Below are 20024 nucleotides of genomic sequence, written 5' to 3' on the forward strand. Positions count from 1 at the left end.
CCACAGTCCGTCTCTTTGCAGACGACTGTGTGTTATATCGTGAAATACAAAATCAGTTTGATGCAGATGCACTACAACAAGACCTGAACACACTCATAAAATGGGAAAAGGACTGGCAAATGCATTTCAATCCAGATAAGTGTTTTATAATGAGACTCACACATAAAAGATCTGTGTTCCATTTTGATTACACACTGGGTAATTCTATCTTGCAGACAACAAATAGCCACCCATATCTAGGCGTAACAATCACTGATAAACTCACTTGGAATAAACACATCGATAACATAACAGCATCCGCAAACCGCACCTTGGGCTTTATACGTAGAAACCTATATTCATGTCCCCAACATGTGAAAGAGTCGGCCTATAAGACACTGGTTCGACCTTTGGTGGAATATTCATCCTCTACATGGGATCCGTATACACAAGTGCTTAACAACAAGCTTGAAATGGTTCAAAGGAGAGCGGCCCGATTCCTTGTAAGTGGGGATTACAAGTCAAAATCACAGGGTTGCATGACTGAGCTACTTCGACAGCTAGATTGGGAGTCGCTACAGTCCAGAAGGAAGTGTAGAAGACTGACCATACTTCAAAAAGCCATCACTGGTCACCTATCCCTACCTGTCGGAAAACTCCTTCAGCCCGCCCCACGTACGTCACGGCATACTAACTCACAAGCCTTCGCAACACTAGCAGCCACGAAAGACTGCTACAAGAACTCTTACCTACCCAGAACAATCAGAGACTGGAATTCTATTCCAGACTCAATAGCTAAGCTACAAGAACCAAATACCTTCAAAGCAGCCATAGCAAGCCACATCTACAAGCAAGACTAATAAGCATAACATCAAGCGCACACCTTTCCTGACCGTGTGATTCCCGCAGGGAACGTTGGCCAGTATCCAGTCAAAGTCAAAGTCAAAGTCAGTGATCGCTAGCATTGACTCAAAGACCTGGTGTGTTTACACACACACTCAAAGGTGATGCATCTGTACATGAACAAAGTAAGTGGGACAAAGTACTGACGCCACTCTCTCCAGAAAATTAACCAGACTATTACCCAACCTTTTACCCCTATCTGTGAACATGATAAGGAGCTTGGATCAGTGCTTCTTGTACCGTATTAGTTCCATTAACTGCCCAGAGCGCTTAACAAAGTCATTTTGGGTTGGCGCCAATTTGTTATTGCATATGGCCCAAAATAGGGACTTAATGTGTAGATGGTTCCCTCTTTGATACGTGTGTATAGTTGGATCCTGCACATAATGATGGAGGATTATTATGAAGTTGGATCCATGGAGGATCATGTGTAGTAAAATCACTGGGTGGGCACTTGCAAGAGCATGGGCGGTAAATGGAACAAATACGGTAACAAAATTTAGTCAAAATATGCACCAATATCTGGCACTAAATAGCATACCAAGGATGATGTGTGAGAAAGAAAGAAGAAAGATTTTGGAGCTTAACAATATATCAGGCATCTCTTGGACTTGCACACTGAATATTTCCAGCAAATCTAATATATTTGTACAGAGAGCAGGTCTAACAGAGTCTATCAGTAATTATTTACCTTCTGAAAAGAATCCCAGTGGATAAAGTGGAATCCATACTGTGTATCGCAACCATGTGAGAACTTCACTAGAATAATCTATCACACCAGCCATATAAAATGGATACCTAAGGACAAAGTACATAAGAATATAGATTAATTGATGAGAAAAAAACCATTTTCCAGCCCCAACCAACCCAGATTTGCATTTTGGGAGAATCATTTTTTTAATTTTACCAATCTCATATATCATATGCTGCTTTTTGGCCAAAATTTATTGATTTGAAAAAAAAAATTAGAAAATTTTAAAAATATGTTTGCAAAAAATAATTTTAAAAAAGGTAATAAATGTTATTTCTACCAGTCATACATAAAAAATAAAATGTAGAAGTACTGGAAGATGACAGATGTCTGGATTCGCAAAATTAAGTTTCAGAAACCTGAAATTTGTAAAAATGTAAAATAAAATACTTTACTGTATATGACCTTACCTGAATACTTCCACTGAACTCCATACTAGGAATAAATAGCATACCATAGGATCTGATTGCACCTCAGGATTGGGGAGGATCACCAAGAATAACAGTACATTACGACCAACAACCTGCAAGGCAAGTATTGCACTTGTTAAAGTTTGTTCAGCTTATACAAAAAGGCGAAAATTATTCGACTTTTGTTCAATAAAATCCCAACTCACGCTCGCGTACATTCACATACGTGCACATTCGTAGACTTTCGTAAAGCTTTTGATTCTGTGAATCACCAACTGCTCGTTTTGGAACTAAAAGATGCTGGAATTACTGGTAATATCCTTGAAGTGTTGCGTTCCATGTATATGCAATTAAATGCACATGTTAAAACTCCTAATGGAGTCATAAATTCTTTTCCTTGTTTATCAGGTGTTCAGCAAGGTTCTATATTATCACCATTTCTTTTTAATTTGTTCCTCAACAGCTTGAGTCAGCAGCTGAATTCTTCTGACATCCAGGAAATCCAACTTGGCGTGCATTATATAAACCACTTACTCTATGCTGATGATCTAGCATTGATCAGTGATACAGTATTTGGACTACAACGACAAATAAATAGTCTTGCTAACTACTGTTAAGTATGGGGTCTAACAGTCAATACTGAGAAAACAAAAAATCATTGTTTTTCGTCGTGGTGGTGTATTAAAGAGATATGAAAAATGGTATTATTTAGACGAACAAATAGACACTGTTAATTCATTTAAGTACTTAGGAGTTACATTCAGTTCGTCTGGATCATGGATCAAATCACAAGAGTATTTAAGTATACAGGCTAAGAAAGCCCTTTTTAGTGTTAAAAGCATTGCCAGTAAATTTGGTCGCCTACCTCCTGATGTAATGTGCAAAATTTTGATACTAAAATTGCCCCAATTATGTTTTGGCTGCGAATAGATGAATCAATGTTCATTGAAAGAGTACATTAAAGTTTCTGCAGGTACCTACTCAACATACCAAACACAACTTCTAGTGATGGTGTGCGAGGTGAATTGGGCAGATATCCGTTGTTTATTCAAACCCTGAGGAGAGTTAACAAGTATTGGTTATATATTCTTGAATTAAGTCATAATAGAACATTATTTCAGTGTTATAAATTTCAGTACAACAAAGCCGAACGTGGCCAGGAGTGTTGGGCACTAGCTGTCAAAAATATTTTGTTCTCTAGAGGATTTGGTCACGTTTGGATTGCACAAGGTGTTGCTAATAAAAATGTTATTATTTCACTTTTCAAGCAACGTTGTACAGACATAGAATGACAATGTTTTGCCGAGTCTATGCGTACAAATTCTAAGTTAAAATATTATTCAATCTTTAAGACTGAGATCATATGTGAAAAATATTTATTTATAATTGAAAATGTTATGTTGAAGATTTTGTTGACTAAACTCCAACTGGGTAGTTTGAATTTGGAAGTAGTTTTAGGAAGATATGAAGGTATACCACACGATGAACGTCTCTGTAAATTGAGAGTCTGGATTGGTCGAAGATGAACTGCATTTTGTTCTAGTGTGTGATTATTTTAGGAATGAGCGGCAACGTTTTATTCCTAGATACTATCGTGAAAACCCATCTGAACTGAAGTATTGCCAATTCATGCAGACTTCTGATAGCAGGATCTTGAAAAATTTGTGTAAATATCTATTTAATGCATGTAAGAAGAGAGATATATACTTTCGTCAGTAGATGTATACGTTAATATTGTTTATGTAATTTACAATGTATTTTAGGGCCTTTATATACCGAATAAATTTCCCTCATTTGAGGGAATTGAATTGAATTGAATTGAATTGAATTAATGTGATAGCTATTGGTATTATTCAGGTCTAGAATTGAACATTACATAATGTTAAAATTAATAAATGATCACATCAAACAACCGTGTGTATGTGCGCCAGTCACACATTACACAATGCACCATGTACATGGATAAGCATCTGAGAACAGTGACGTTAAAGTTTTACTAAAAGTCTTTATTGCAATTTTAGGCCTTTATCTTTGAATTGTATTTGGAATAGTTTGTATTGGGTTTTCCTAATATTTATAATGATTTTTCCTCTCATACCTTTTGAAGGTTTTATAGCGCTAACAAAGCTTGTAAAACTTGCATAATTGTATGAAGGCTATGCTGGCGGCAGCATCATTTTTCTGCTTCTTTTTGTTTGGCTGACTAAGTCTTTATAGCAATATGCAGCTATACAAATAATTTTTACTTAGCCACCCCATGGCAGCGTCATTGTTCAAATACTGAGGTTCGTCTTGTGTAGCCTGTGTAATACACAGATAATGAATTGCGTTGTCCCCACTTTCTTGTATTGCACTGGTATAAGAGTTTCCAAGTCCTGATACAACTGACTACATGTATTTGCAATCTGGTTGTTGAAATATCAGGATCAGGAACAAGTATTGTTTCTCGGGGTGGCAGTTGATGTAACATGTGTGCACTGATACAATATATCTGACCAATAATTGTTCATAGTACAACCTTTTCTTTAAATCTCATAACTCATTGCAGTTAGACCCAAGATGTCATTATTTAACATCACATTGATTTGCAATGCCCAGTAACGGTGTTCGCTAAACGATGTGTGCATTGATGTGATGTCAAATGACGACATCTCAGGTCTAGCTGCAAAGGATTATGGGATTTACCCATTCTTTTGGGGCTAGTTTATTTTCAGATGTTGGGTTTACCCAGAAGATATCTTATATTTCCCACAATAAATTTCTTTCCTGATTTGCTATTCAGTGCAACATAGGTTTTTATGATCATACCTCTTATGTTACCAATATTGTCTCAAGATATAGTGGAATATTATTTCGTCTAAAGCACATTCTTTCGTGTGATACGTTATTTACCTTGTACAATACATTAGTTCTACCTCATCTACACTACTGTAATATAATTTGGGCAGATCCTAACAATTGTAATTTGAATTCTATTTTTGTGAAACAAAAGAGAATTATCAGGTTATGTACCAATTCTAGCTGGCTGGCCCATACATCACCTTTATTTGGTCAGCTAAATACTTTGAATATTTTTGATATTCATAAACTTATCAAAACTTTATTTATGTATAATTTCAGTATTAACAACATGCCTTGTAATTTTGCCAATTATTTTGTTAAAAATATGGCCATCCACACTTATTCAACACGCTCGTCAATTTGTTTAGCCTGCAATATTCAATTATGATTTGGCCAGAAATACCATTAGAAGGCATGCAGGGCCCATTGCTCTGGAATTCTATCCCCGATGATATCAAAATCGCCTTGTCTCCTAATTCATTCAAACGCAGCTATAAAGATTATCTGATTTCTTTATACTCATAAATTTATTGCTTCACAAATGCCCTGTATCATAACATTCTATTTTGTACTGTATAAAGTTAATGCATTTTTTTTTTCAATTGACTTTTTCACCCCGTCCTTGTCTGTTGTCGTCTTTTGTTTTTGCACCGAGGGCAATCATGTCTTACGAGCTTTGCTCTTGTGATTGTCCTACCATCCTTTTCTTGAATATTTTGTTATTGTATATAATATGATGGTGAAATAAACTTAAACTTAATAAACTTTATTACAAGAAATACCTCAATTGTAAGATCTGGATGATCTCTGTTGATTGAGGTATTTCCATCTTGCACTGTATAGCAAATTAGTACAAGGAAGAAATGCATTGTGGGAAGTGTAAGGTATCTTCTCTTGCATTTACCTGCATTAAAGGTGCCATGATTCCCGTCTTGACCAGTCCAATTAAAGGGTGCAGAATTTCTAGAAATGCAAACATCTGACAGATTCCTAGTGGTATGACAGCACGGTCAAATGCTTCTTTCATGTTTTCTGTTATAGAGAAATGCATTGACAAAAATGGTTCAAAACTTGGAAAAATTTCACACTTACGTTATCTGCCATTCCAGTTGAAATCCATATACCCCCTGTGGAAGACATGACCTTAATCTTCCACACAGGGGGTTTAAATTTTAATGGGTGACTCCATTTGAAATTTATATCCCTTGTGTGGAAGATTAAGGTCATGTCTTCCACAGGGGGTATATGGATTTCAATGGGCACCATCATAGTACAGGGGTATTATACACACTTGCAAATTCCTTACAAAGTGAGTATGGAAAAAAAAGGGCAGTTCTATATAAAGAATAAACATCTCTTGAAGATAAGGTACATGGAAAATCTAAGTCCCGTAAAAATATATACCTCTGTCCTGAAAGAATTGTGAAAAGCCCTGTGAAAGAAAGTGAGATTCTCTCTCTCTCTGAGAAGCTACATGCAATAAAAGACAACTCACCTTTTCCATAGAATGCATATCTGCAGAATAAGTAAACAACAACATATGCGTATCCGATGAACTGTAGAAGGTTGAAAAAGAATAGGTATACTGTCTTCAGGTCTGCAAATGCTGCAAAAAATATAAGCAAAAAAAGGAGTTAGTATATGGTATATATGGAACAACAATAGAAAGGAAGAGGGTGCCACACAAAGGGTCTGGAGCTCTTAAAAAAACTTTAAATACACACTTGCATGTTTTGTTTTTACACACACTCAAGCCATGCATGAAGACATCACAACCACAGAGCAGAAAGAAACATACAAACCATCTCAAAAGTTAGATCTTGGTAATAGGAAATTTTCTTTCCTGAATGCACCATGTCAACAATATGCCTAGAAATGTTGCCTTGTAAAAATACCATCATAGCAATTTTAAGTAGGGTGTCAATCTGAAGCCAGCATTACAGGCCACATGTTATCCAAAAAAATTTTGAATGGCGTACATCACATTTTACATCTGAACTCTTATGCAGGAAAGTTACAAACATGTTTAATATCGATAGTAATGTGTTAATGTAAACAGCTGTTATTGTGGAAAAGAAGAAGAAAGAATACATGTATTAACAAGAACAGGAAGGACAAAATACACTGCAAAGCACTACTTATCATCGCTACTTTAGGCCTTTCGCACTTGATTATTAGCTTCCTGTTTACCGCCTGCGTCCAAATAAATTGTTAATTATTTTATTTTTATTTCTAATTTTCTCCTTTAAAATAACTTTCAACTACTTCTACTTGCCATTTTCTCACTTTAAGGGGACTCGATCTTTTGTGCGTAATTTTAGAGAGCCAGGGGATTCACTCTATCATTAAAAAAATCATTTGAAGAAGTCAAAGAGCCCTAAGAATAAAAACTGTAGTGTAATTCACACCAGACACAATTTCTTTATATAACAAAAATTAATTTTTGTAATCGATCAATAAACAAACATTTTATATCAATTTTAAATTTAGCCTGAATCCGTAAAAATGGTACCTGTCGCCCTTTTTTAGGTCAAGGCTGTTTTTACCATTATGCAGAGAACCATTGTTGAAGCTATTTCACATACATGTATAAAACATTCTAGAGAAAGAATGATACCATATACTGTTGAAATATCTTTTGTTGATTTCGAATGATAATGTCATGAAGTCGTAAATTTTAAGGTCAAATTCCTAAAACCAAAACAAAACATTGGGACACAGATATTTCCTGAAGTTTTGAATCGCTGGTTCGAATCCCAACAAAGCCTGTGGAAACTTTTTTTTCTTCAAAATTCATGATCGCATTCGAAATGAGTCACTTGTCGGTAAATCATGTATCGTATCCTTAATAATATCAACAATAATGATGAATAAACAAGGAGTACAATTCCACCTTCACTTATTTATATTTCAAATATTGTTGTGAAATAGTTCAATGCACGCTCTAGTCAAAACGAGTCAATAGTTGCTTGTAATAGTTCAAACTAAATAAAGAAAATAAAAGATAATTAACAATTAATAATTAAAAGTCACCTCGTCCCTTTTTCAAAATCTTTAACAGGAAACTAATAATCAAGTGCGAAGGGCCTTATGAGGAAACCCATTGGTTTAGCATAAAAAACCCATTTATTGGTTTAACATATATAAAATAAAACCAGCACCCGAGCAAAGATATTGGACAATTGTTTGTAATTGGGATCGCCATCCATCATACATGTAGGGCTGGATAGCTCTGATGGTAGAGTACTGGTCTTGCAAACCAGATGTCGCTGATTCAAACCCCGCTTCAGCCAAATTTTCTTTGCTACACTTCTTCATTTGTAATATGATGTAACAAATATCTACAAGATCTGCAGAGGTATATGTAACAGTAAGCAAAGAAATGAGATGGTAACCCTATCAGTCACCACAAAACAGGCTCAAGCTTAGTTAATTTGCGATCGCCGAAAGTCAAAAACTCTTCTACATAGAACAGAACACATTCCGCATATAGTACAGGGTGTATCAATATGATTGGTATCTATCAAAATCCAGTGAGTTTGACCAAGACTACCACATCAAAATGCTGTATCTTATTTGTAGATTTATGTTATAAAAGGTCATTCAACTATATAAATTATAGCCATTTCAAGAGGATCTAAAGATCTAAATTTTTGGAAAAAAAAACAGGTGTTTCATTAGACAACAAAATTGATTGGTACCAATTATTTTGATACACCCTGTAGCACTACTCACTAATGATGCGACAAAACAAAACCTTACTACATTCACTATTGCCAGAAACACACACAATGCGCTATTCCAGTTGAAATCCACACACCACCTGTGGAAGACATGACCTTAATCTTCCACACAGGGAGTGTGAATTTCAAATGGGGTCACCTGAATGGATGACTCTATTTAAAATATACACCCCACTGTGTGGTCTTCCACACAGGGAGTGTGAATTCCAAATGGAATCACCTGAATGGATGACTCCATTTGAAATATACACCCCCTGTGTGGGAGATTAAGATCATGTCTTCCACAGGGGGTGTATGGATTTCCACAGGAATAGCCCAAATCACAAAGAAATAGTGCAACACACAAGACAAGACATGTGACATGATCAAGGGAAGTGAGTCCAAAGTACTGTAGCGGGAAATTTTTGTGATGCTTTTATTTTTGCGGTTAATTTCAGAATCTCGAACTTAAAAACCCACAAAAATATTTTTTACCCACATGCTTTACATTTGTTGTGTAATGTTTGTAATAGTGAATATAAGAAACTGCAAAACTGCTCCGAAAATTTCAAATTGCGAAAAATTTGTACCGTGAAAATATCACGCTTTGAGGTAGCTAAAACTTTTGCAGTGTATTGTTTTCAGCAACACTTATAGTTTGTTCTGCTTAAAAATGGCGAAACTCATTCGTTTTTTGGTACTCCGTGAGTCAGTCAAGTCCGAACCTACGCTCGTATAAATTCACATAAGCGCACGCCAGTCACGGAATGCACAACTAGCATAGCTGCTGTGTGCATTTGCATGCACGCCATTCTGTATATCAATACCATGTTGTGAGTCTCATTTTGTTCACCAATTATAAGCCGAACAAACTTTAAAATAATAATTTACGTACAAATTTGATGAGATTGTCAGCTTTTTGTTTAGGCTATTAAATGTGCAAGTACTGCCAAGAATGTTGAAGAAAAGACAAAATTAAAATGATTTTACTTGAAAATAATGACTCACTTTGCTCGATCATATCAAGAATTAAATCATTTTCCATACCTGATTCATCATCTACATTTATGGTCGCATTTGTATGAAATAAAGCAACATTGAGTTGGTTTTAGAATTTTATGTATTTACAGGCTTAAAACCACAAACATGTAGTGCACTAGTGAAAACATACTTTTATTTATACAGAGCTCACAATTCACTATTTTACAGTAGACCTCTAACGACTACTGACACCGTTAATTCATGGAGCAAATCCCTCCCATGATAGTGAACACATTAGGTTCACATAAGCTGAAATGTACAGCGATAGCATCCATTCATAGATATTGTAGTCAATGGATAATTATGTTGATATCAGTGTGATCATAAATCTACACACATAGACAATTACTGTATTTGTTCCATTAACTGCCCAGGGCACTTAACAAAGTCATGGGTGGGTGTTTATTTTTTTACATTGTTTATATAATTGCACATGTAAAAAATGGCCCAAAATATTCATCCATCATCATCAGTGTGCCATATGTTTCAGACCATGATCCATGGGCTTTTATCGGTTTGCTTGTTGTAAAGTCACTGTATGGGCGGTGGCTTGTAGGGCATGTGCAGTTAATGAAACGAATACCTCAAATTAGATGTGCACTATCCATTGCAAGGCAAGTTATAGGTGTAATTAAGACCTTACTCCCATATACAAAGAGAAGGAGATCTCTTGTGGGCAGTCTGTGGATATAAGTGTACATCGGACATTCCACAAAACTTGCACAGTTTTCATAAGTGACAATGTACATGTACGAGGGGGTATCAAAAAGTTTTAGAAATCGCCCAGAAGTGAAAGAGCTATATCAATGAAATTTTGTCAGTGCAATCACTGGTCCTTACGTACATTATGGTGCAAAAATGGTCTCATAAGTATGTTTACTTTTTTTTTACAGGAGCTAGATGTCACTACCTGCCTATGTAACCGCATAACCAGCAAAATGGAGAAAATTGAGGCATGTAGGATGATTAAGTTCCATTTTAAGGGTTACAGTGCCCAGAAAATCTGTGATGAAATAAAAATTCCTTTATTAAAAAGCGACAGTGACATATATATCACAATCACCACCGAAGATAACTTTCATTTCATCATCAATTTTCTAGGCACTGCAACCCTTCAAAAGCAGGATCTTAATAATGCTGCTTGTCTCAATTTTCTCAATCTTGCAGTTTATGCGCAATAACTGGGGCAGCAGGTTATTGGCATCTAGTGCCACCTGTAAAAAAAGTAAACATACTTATGAGACCATTTTTGGACCATAATGTACATAATGACCAGTGATTGCACTGATAAAATTTCATTGATATAGCTATTTCACTTCATGGCGATTTCTAAAACTTTTGATATCCCCTTGTTACGTATGTAATGCATGAAACTGGTGGGGATCACTGCTGGGACCCCTTTTGCAAATTCACATTGTAACTTGGACAATAAGGCTACATTCTATTGTTACCTTCCTACCTTGTTCTTTAGTTTCCAGGAGCTCTTTCTCAATTTGTCTCATTTGTTCTTCTTGCTCTTTCTGCAATGTAAAAAACAAAGCATAATCATTATTATTTTGAGTATGCATTCACCTGTTTATTTGTAAGTAGAGCTATACCTGTATGCGTAAATGATTATTAAGCTCAATATGCCGGTATCTTACTATAAAAAATGGTATAGGCCTAATGCTATAGGGACTTTTATTGAGACCGATTCCTCCAATTTATTGTACCAAGTTTAAGCCCAATCCAGCTGATCGGATACTGTTTCACCCCATATGACCTTTGACCGCAGATGACCTGTTGGATGACCTGTGACCTCAGATGACATTACTTAATTACCGGTAGTTAATTAAATTAATTAATTTGTATATTTACTTGTTTTACTGACTACTCTTTCTTTCTTCCTTCAAAACCCACAGTGGGAGACATTGGCTTAATATAGATTTTACCAAGTTCAAGTACATACATGTATCAGAATGCATCAGAGCTATTTATAGAACACAGGCAGCAAGTGTAATTGTTTATACCATGGTCACTGACTTGGGCACTGTGGATTTTGGAGAATTCACATTTTCGCGGATTTTGAGCCCAATCCTTTACCGATCGCAACCAAATGTGATCCCTGCATTCGACCGAAAGTAGCTTAGGACACTCCCCATATTTTCCTTGATCTCCCATATGAATTACAGCCCAATCGGACCAAGTTGAAAATTTGACCTTTGACCTTCGACCTCCGATTTCGACCGAAGGTAGTGTAGGACACTCCCCATATTTTCCTTGAACTCCCATATGAATTACAGCCCAATCAGACCAAGTTCAATATTTGACCTTTGACCTTCGACCTCGGTTTCGACCGAAGGTAGCTTACGACACTTCCCATATTTTTCTGCATCCCCCATGCGAATTTGGCGAGGCTGGGATCAAAACTGACGGAGCCTTTGACACACACACATACATACAACATTAGGCAAATTATAGTAAGATAAGTACCGAATAAAATGGTCATCAAATTATGGCATTATTATCTTTTACTGTAAATACTTCAATTAAAATCACCTGATATACCGTAGAACTCCATCTACAAGCATATATATGGCTCTAAACGAGGATATTTTTGGACAAAAGAGATGAAAGGCAGACACCATCCACAAAAATCATTATTTGGAGTTTTGAGCAACTGTATTACTGATACAGGTGGTTGTATGAACATGTACTATTATAATACAAACCTTTTGTAATGTTTTGTGGATGTTTCTGCCTTTCTTCTCTTTTGTCAAAAAACCCTCGTTAGAGGCATATATATTTGTAGATGGCATTCTACAGTATTGGAATTGAGGAATTAGGAACTCCTTTTGTTTCCATGGGCATCAAATGGCTCCTTCTATTGTACAGTTTAACCTAAATTCTCTCAAGTATCTGGGGTGAATGACCCTATATAATATTCTGACAAAATGATCAGTGCTATATGGATGTTCATCAAGTGTTATGAAAACCCAACAATCTTCACTTTCAGGGTGATTTAAAATGAACTGTACCCAACTGTAAAAATAAAAATAAAATACTTAAAATAAAAGCTGTAATATGATAGTATGTTTCCTATTATTGGTGAAAAAACGTGTTTTTAACTCTAATAGTTTTGAAGAAAAGTACATTCTTAGAGAAAACACCAAAAACGATGCTGCACATGGATGAGTATTTTATTCACACAATCTATTCTACAGCATTGTGTGCTCACTCAACTTATCTCAACTGATGCCTCAAACACAGCGTTCGAAATAGGGCCGGTCAGCCGGCCATTGGCCTGTAATTTTTTGGCCTGGCCGGTAACTTTTCTGACTGGCATCTAGTTGCCCGGCTGGCCGGTAACTTTTTAAGGTCAAGTCCGGCTGGCCTGTAACTTTTTGAGGCATATTTCGAACACTGCTCAAACAGTTTCAGTTCAACAGAAATTATATGAAAATAATATGAATTGATAAATATATAAAGTAAAATAAAATACTAACCAACATTTAAATAATTTCTTATTACAAGCTGTATAGCTTATCAGCCATAACAAGCTATATTTCCTAATTATTGGTGAAAAAACAGGTCCTTATACCTACATGTACATGTAGGTATGGATATTGCACCAGTACCATTTCTACTTGAATTCATACTTCCCTCTACAATTTCAAGTTCTCTAGATATGAAAATGCAGTTTAATATTTTTTTTTAAACTTTCAGATTTATTCTAAAAAGTTTTAGGGGGAACTTAAACCTTGTAAACCCTTCATCACACAAGTTTACTAAACATCACCTTCATGACTGCTTCTTCGTCTTCCTCATCAGAATCATCCTCACTTTTCCATTTATCAAAATCAATCCTCAGCCAAGCTGGTTTGGGGTCATCTCTGGTCAGCCGTGGCCAAAATAAAGCCGGACCATCCTTGGTCAAGTTGAATTCCACAGCTCTGTCCATCACTCGGTATGCACTTCTCTGAACACAAAACAAATGACGGAATGAGTAAGAGTAAGGTTAATCACCTGGCAGCTTTATGTTAAATTGAACATAAAACTGATCAACTGGACTCACATTTATTTGAGAGGCTACAGGTTACAGCATCGCACCTAAGCCAAGGTGCATCTTCAGGCCGTCTTGGATTATGTGCGATACTGTAGCCTCTCAAATAAATGTGAGTCCAGCTGATCAGTTTTATGTTCAATTTAATATTTATTAAACCTGGATGAATGACAACCTTCACAAACGTATCACCTGACAGTTTGCGTATGACGTCCTGGCAACCAGACCAAAAATGGTGTACTGTGCAGGTCAGCAACCAATCACGCTGCGCCTTTGCCTTGACGTCAGACGCAAACTACAGACGCCTTTTGTCTTCAATTATAGTTCCCAACAAAATATCCCAAAATGAAAGGACTACTAAACGGCGCATGTGCTTTCACTATATAAGTAGGGGCCCTGAGGCTGATGAAGTGTGCATGCAATGTACCTGAGACACAGCTTGTGGCATGTAAATGGACTTACATGATGTTAATAATATGACAAGTTCACTACATCTAAATGCAAAATTTTACACATGGTCCTATTTCAAAACATGCATTATGTATGTGTAATAACAAAAATAGTTGCATCTAGAGCACAAGTCTGTGGTATAAAGTATATGTGACCTGCTCTGGCAAATTGTACCTTAAGTCGTCCTAGCAAAGCTTCAAAACTATAAATTCATCATAACTTCATAACCAAAACATCAATTTTCTTTCTTTTTTTTCAAAATGCAAATTTTAGCCTCTTTGAAATCAAGTAGTAAGTAAATCACACTTTCTTCAAAAACACATCTGAGGTATATGTCATTGGAATGGGTCACATATATGACACATTTGATGCACATAAACTCCATAACTTTATGTGTAGAGGGCTGTTTCAAGACATTACTTCTTACAACTTACGTCGGGATTGACATTTCTATAGAAGTCCATTTGGAACTCATACTCATGTAAACCTCCTGCACCAACACCAAAGGCTGAAATACAAAAATCACAAAAACCAAACTATATTTTAGGCTAAGCAATAACTGCAGATACCTTTTACAAATTAAGTATTAGCATACTACTACCAGTATACCTATCTCCTAACTATGTGCATAACATGAAAACCTACATTCATAAATTTTACACTATGCACTCACTCCTGGCACTACGAGTTCATTCAATAGATATGTTCTGATAAATCTGTGGGATAAATCGATAAGGGGGTACTACACCCCTGGCCAATCAAAACTTATAGCGCACTGGTGATAAGTAAGATATCTATATTATAGGGGCAAGAACTACAACTGCTGCACTGAAAATTCAGCAACTCAAGGCAAGTAGTTATTGATTTATTGATCAAATATTGGTTTTCTCTCATTTTTGACTATAACTCCACAACTGTTGTCTGTGCTGAAATAAAATTTCCAGTGCAGTAGTTGTAGTCCTTGCCCCTATAAAATACATATCTTACTTGTCACCAATGCACTATTATTTTTGAGAAAAATGCAAAAATAGGCACAAAATTGGGCAGGGGTGTAGTACCAGACCACCTTAACCAACAACAAAGAATCAGATTGAAATCGAGTGAAGGGTGATTCTTGCTACTATAGCATTAAAACTACATAATCATCTGAATTGACATCACAACTTGCACCTGAAAAAGACACTGAGTTCAATTATTTCTCTTCTATCGAAAAGATAAGCTTTCCATGGTTAAACCAATTTTTTACCACTGACTCATTTAGTGAGTCTTTATTTGTAAATCACATCTCAGGGTAGCCTAAAATGAATTTTGGTGCCATTCTCTGTGCCATTCAAATAGAGGGATGTTGCGCTTAGGTACCACTCCAGAGAGAATATCAATATTCAATTATCTAATTGCTGCAAATCAAGGATTGCTGCAAAGTAAGTGCGGTTTTAAATAGCTTGTCTATTCAAGAGCGTTTTTCACCATGGGGTCTCCCTGTTGGTTTTGTTTTGGCTGTTTTTTTTCTCTGTTTTTCGGGGGGTGTAGGAAGGCAGGGTGTATTCATTGCCCCAGCTCAAGCCATATCAGTAATGTCACCCTTGTGAGGTAGTAACTGGGGGGCTATACCCCTTCTTGATTGGCTGCCTTACGACCTTGCCAGGCTCGGACCAATCAGATCTCTTGTTAGTGAGCGTCTGGTACTTCGCGGTTTTTTCCCTTTCCTCCTCATTCACTTTTTCGGCTGGAGCGGTCAGGTTCGTTTGAAAATCCCGCCCAACCCACCCAGTTTTGTAGCTGGGGAGGGTTTGGTGGGTCGTGTCCCAGACCAGTGGTGTTTGGGACTAGCTGGCTAGGTCTGTGCGCAGTCCCCGTTCCGGATGTGGGGGTGGGCTGGCAAGATATCTTGCAGCCGTGTGCTCAACCAGGTATGGCATGTTTTTCAGGGGAATCAGGGTCTGGACCGTGTCTTTTTTGGTGGTTTCAATGGTCGTGTCCGGAAAATATTTGGAGGTGTGTTGCCCCAAGTGGGATCCACCATCAAAATCATCAAATAATATGTCCAGAATCCGTTCCCACCTTTTTGTTCCCTATCAATGGGTAATCTCTGTAGATAGTCCTACTTGTTCGTGCATCAGTGTGGTGCTCTGACCGTTTCAGCTAATTCCGCAAAAAATAAATGTTAATTGGATGGTATCATAAATTGGCTGTGTGATGAGTTATTTTTCTCTCTGTGCATGTAGCCTAAGACCCTCTGAGGACAAGGGGGCATTGACTAAGAGGAAAATAAGTGCCCAATTGTGCAAGTCTACATTGTATGCATGTTGACTGTAATTGCACAGCAAATTAAGTACCAGGGAGGGCGGGTTAGTGTAGTGGTCTTCTCACTCGCTTCTCACCACTGTGGCCCGGGTTCAATTCCCTGCAGCGCGTGTGAGTTTGGTTGCCGGTCCATGCTCGTCCTCACAAGTTTTTCTCCGGGTGCTCCGGTTTTCCTCCTGCATCTAAAATCGGACCTCTTTCCATATCCCTGTCCCGTCATATCCGGATGGCGTCCCTTAAATTTAGTAGCCTCTGAGCACTATTGGGATTAGCCTGGCTTCGGCCGAATGTTATAAATAAAATAAATAAATAAAATAAATACCAAATCTAGCAGAAAATCTAAAACAAATAGACAATAATTATTATTCATTATCAGTTGTCACAATTCTGTTAAAACATACCTTTGAAATAGAGTCCTTCAGCAGTTACATCTATATCTGGATCCTAAATAGTAATTAAAAAGAATTAAATAAGTTTAAATTAATGCTTACAAGAACAAGGTGACTGGTGGCAAGTATCATATTAATAGCCATAATATGTGATTTACTCCACAGCCATGCCCTCGATATTTCTTGAATTTCTACTTTTTGCATGATTGGTGTACTAAAATACCATGTGAAAGACTAAAGCCTGAAGTACCGTACTTTAATTACAGTAAAATGTTTTAATCTGGAGCTCTCCATTGATCAGAGTTCACCGATTGAGTGATGGTTGGCACGTCTCGCGAATGAACATGTATCATTGAATCAGTGACGTACAAGTATGTCTTATTTCCAGGTCTTACTTATATTTGTCCCAGCTTCATGAAGCTCAATAACAATCGGCAAGCTAATAATGCAAGGCATTCATGGCGATATTAATATAGGAGCTGGAATGAAATAGCAGTTTTTTTGTTTTACCCCCTGACCCAAATTGCCCAATTTTGACAGTAACACAGTTCACCGATTTTTTGATAATGTTACTTGTATTTGTTTTTTATTATTTTGATGAAATAAAAATTACAAAATGTTCTGGTATGAATGAACCCCTAACATGCCTAATTTATCACAATCGCAATAATTTTAAAAATACCGTATAATTTTATTCACATCATTTAAAGGAGTATTTCGTGATCCTAGCATCCTCTTTTTATGACATTTTTCAGTACATATCCACGAAAAAAGCCTATTCCCAAAATTTCAGTTGATTCCGATTTTGCGTTTGCGAGTTATGCATGATTATGTGTATTACACTGCTCCATAGACAATGCGTTGTAATTTCGTTCTGGTGCACCAGAACGAAATTCAAATTTCAATGATATCTTTGCAAAACGAATTAATCTGCAAGAAATATTTTGTACATAAACATTATGTAGCCAGAGGTTTCCAGTGATATAAAAATCTCAACTTTTTTTGAGAAAAGTGGGGGATGAGGCTGTGGATCACGAAATGCCCCTTTAATCATGACCATAATAATAATATGATAATTGATATTGCTTTTTAAAACTTACTGACGTATCTCTCAGGTCTACTTTGAGCGAGATGTTGTCTTCTGTCTGGGCCCAGTACACGATCGGATGAAGAGTAGTAGCCATTGTGATGGCAGAAAGAATTAGTTATGATGAAAAAACCCAACTAATTATAAGCTTTCCTTATCACCCGAAACCACCCTTTGCATGTAGCGGATGAATCGATATGCGACTGACATTACTACAATAAAATTTATATTGGAATTACGTGCGCCTCTTTGCAAAGAGTATAGTAATGTTAGCCCTTTGATAAATAGTCTGTACCTTGTATTCACAGGCACCGAGTTATCTCATGAATATTAATGACAAAACGTACTTTCATGACGCGTGACGTGTGCAAGCCATTCAGCGGCATTTTGTAAAACTTTTTTTGTATATAGGCCTACATATCAAACCTTCTGAACCTTCTGAAGTTGTAGTCAGCAGGGCGAAAACCGCAAATCGCTAACTAAATAAACAATTTAACAAATAAATTATAAAAGACAAAAAAGCAGACAATCAAAAAATATTCAACTATCAAGTAGACCCTACATAACCTTAAAACAATTATAATTATAAATTAGAAGCCCAATTTTGATAATGAAAAGAGTTTATAATTTTTCAATGCAATGTGATATTTTTATAGTATCTCTTTGAATTTTAGGGAGTGATTTTTTTTTGTCCTGGAACTTGCATAAAACAATGTATGACTAAGTAAAAAAGAAGTTACCAGTAATACCAAATATTTGATGGGAGTTATTGAGAAGACATATCCCTGTTTGTGAATTTTAAAAAATCACAGAAAAGAACAATCAAATCATATTCACCAAAAAAATATGAATTTTTCAAGATTGCTCTATCCTGGGGGAAGGTTTGGGTGGATTTTTAAGCTCTTTAGTTATAACTTTGGGTCGCAATTTTCAGAAAAATGGTTTAAAGATGTAACGGATTTAAATATAATGAAGAATGTGATATTGCTATTGATTGCGCCTGTGTGGCTGCATCACTCCTTTTGCTCCTCAAATGTTCCTATTCTGTACCGTTTCTACTGTTATGTATAATTTGCTAATTCTTTCATACCATTGGAAAGAACTAACAACAAGGATACTTGCTGGCTACTCAGATTTTGGTGACTCTGCTCATATTTTGTGTACTTTGGGAAAATTACATTTTTTGTGGCATTATTTTTCCTTTATTGGGTGAGTGTTGAATTCCTCATTGACTTTTTTCATCCTCAAGAACCTCATCACTCGGATGCACATGGCTAGCTTTACATCGTTTACAGTGTTCGTCCTGATATTGATTCAGATTGATCTGATCATGCCGCCATCAATCACCTACTCAAGCTAAGGCTTGATTTGCTTGGTTTAATGCCAGCAAAGTGTGATCTACCATATTCAACATATCAAACTCTTAAAGAACTTGATATCTGTGGAGTGCAACAAACTAGTCGTGGCTGTAGAAGTGGAAAAGCTAAAAATCTCAATCTGACAATAATAAACTCAATACAAATGTGATAAATGATGATGATGATGATGATGTAATAGTTACTACCCCACAACTTAACAGAGTAAGCAAGCAATAACAGAACATACCACTGATGGCTATGTCAAATTATGTTTGTGGAATGCTCGTTCTATTCGGAACAAAACCACCATGTTCACAGAATATGTGCTTGAGCATGACATAGACTGTTTCTTCGTAGTTGAGACGTGGCTAAATCAAGATGATCCCGTATGTATCAGAGAATTGACATTACCCAGCAAACACAAAAACGTTTTAAAAACGTTTTAAATAAGTTATATTTTGGCTTTTGGTTTAGGTAAAAACGTTTTAATAACATTAAAATGTCGGGTTATATAAAGGTCATGATAACGTTTTAAAACGTTTTGCATGAAAACACACTACAACAATATCTTTAAATGTTTTCAACAAATGTTATTGTAAACTATTTTTCCAAACATTTTTGCCAAATATTTTGTCAATACTTAAATAACATCATGTTAAAATATTTGAACCCAGCAAACACAGAAATGTTCTTAAAATGTTTTTTCAAAACCTTTTAATAACATTTAAATGTCGGGTTATATAAAGG

At 36.3% G+C, this 20024-nt stretch overlaps 1 protein-coding gene across 2 annotated transcripts in view; it reads right to left on the minus strand.

Annotated features, from left to right (window-relative positions):
• The window catches only part of LOC140159205 (very-long-chain (3R)-3-hydroxyacyl-CoA dehydratase-like), a 30277-nt gene extending 12144 nt beyond the window's left edge, over positions 1-18133 (minus strand). The window contains exons 1-9 of one of the 2 annotated variants that reach the window (XM_072182598.1): positions 17933-18133; positions 16845-16887; positions 14574-14647; positions 13426-13605; positions 11107-11167; positions 6380-6490; positions 5789-5916; positions 2044-2156; positions 1574-1680 (exon numbers count right to left, since the gene is read on the minus strand). In XM_072182598.1, coding sequence (XP_072038699.1) covers positions 1574-1680; positions 2044-2156; positions 5789-5916; positions 6380-6490; positions 11107-11167; positions 13426-13605; positions 14574-14647; positions 16845-16887; positions 17933-18016 — 901 coding nt within the window. In that variant the 5' untranslated portion in view covers positions 18017-18133. The remainder of the gene's footprint in view (positions 1-1573; positions 1681-2043; positions 2157-5788; positions 5917-6379; positions 6491-11106; positions 11168-13425; positions 13606-14573; positions 14648-16844; positions 16888-17932) is intronic. The other variant, XM_072182597.1, reaches the window with a different exon arrangement.
• Positions 18134-20024: the final 1891 nt, after the last annotated feature.

The sequence above is a fragment of the Amphiura filiformis genome, chromosome 8, assembly GCF_039555335.1.
Source record: "Amphiura filiformis chromosome 8, Afil_fr2py, whole genome shotgun sequence".
Lineage (NCBI taxonomy): Eukaryota > Metazoa > Echinodermata > Ophiuroidea > Amphilepidida > Amphiuridae > Amphiura > Amphiura filiformis.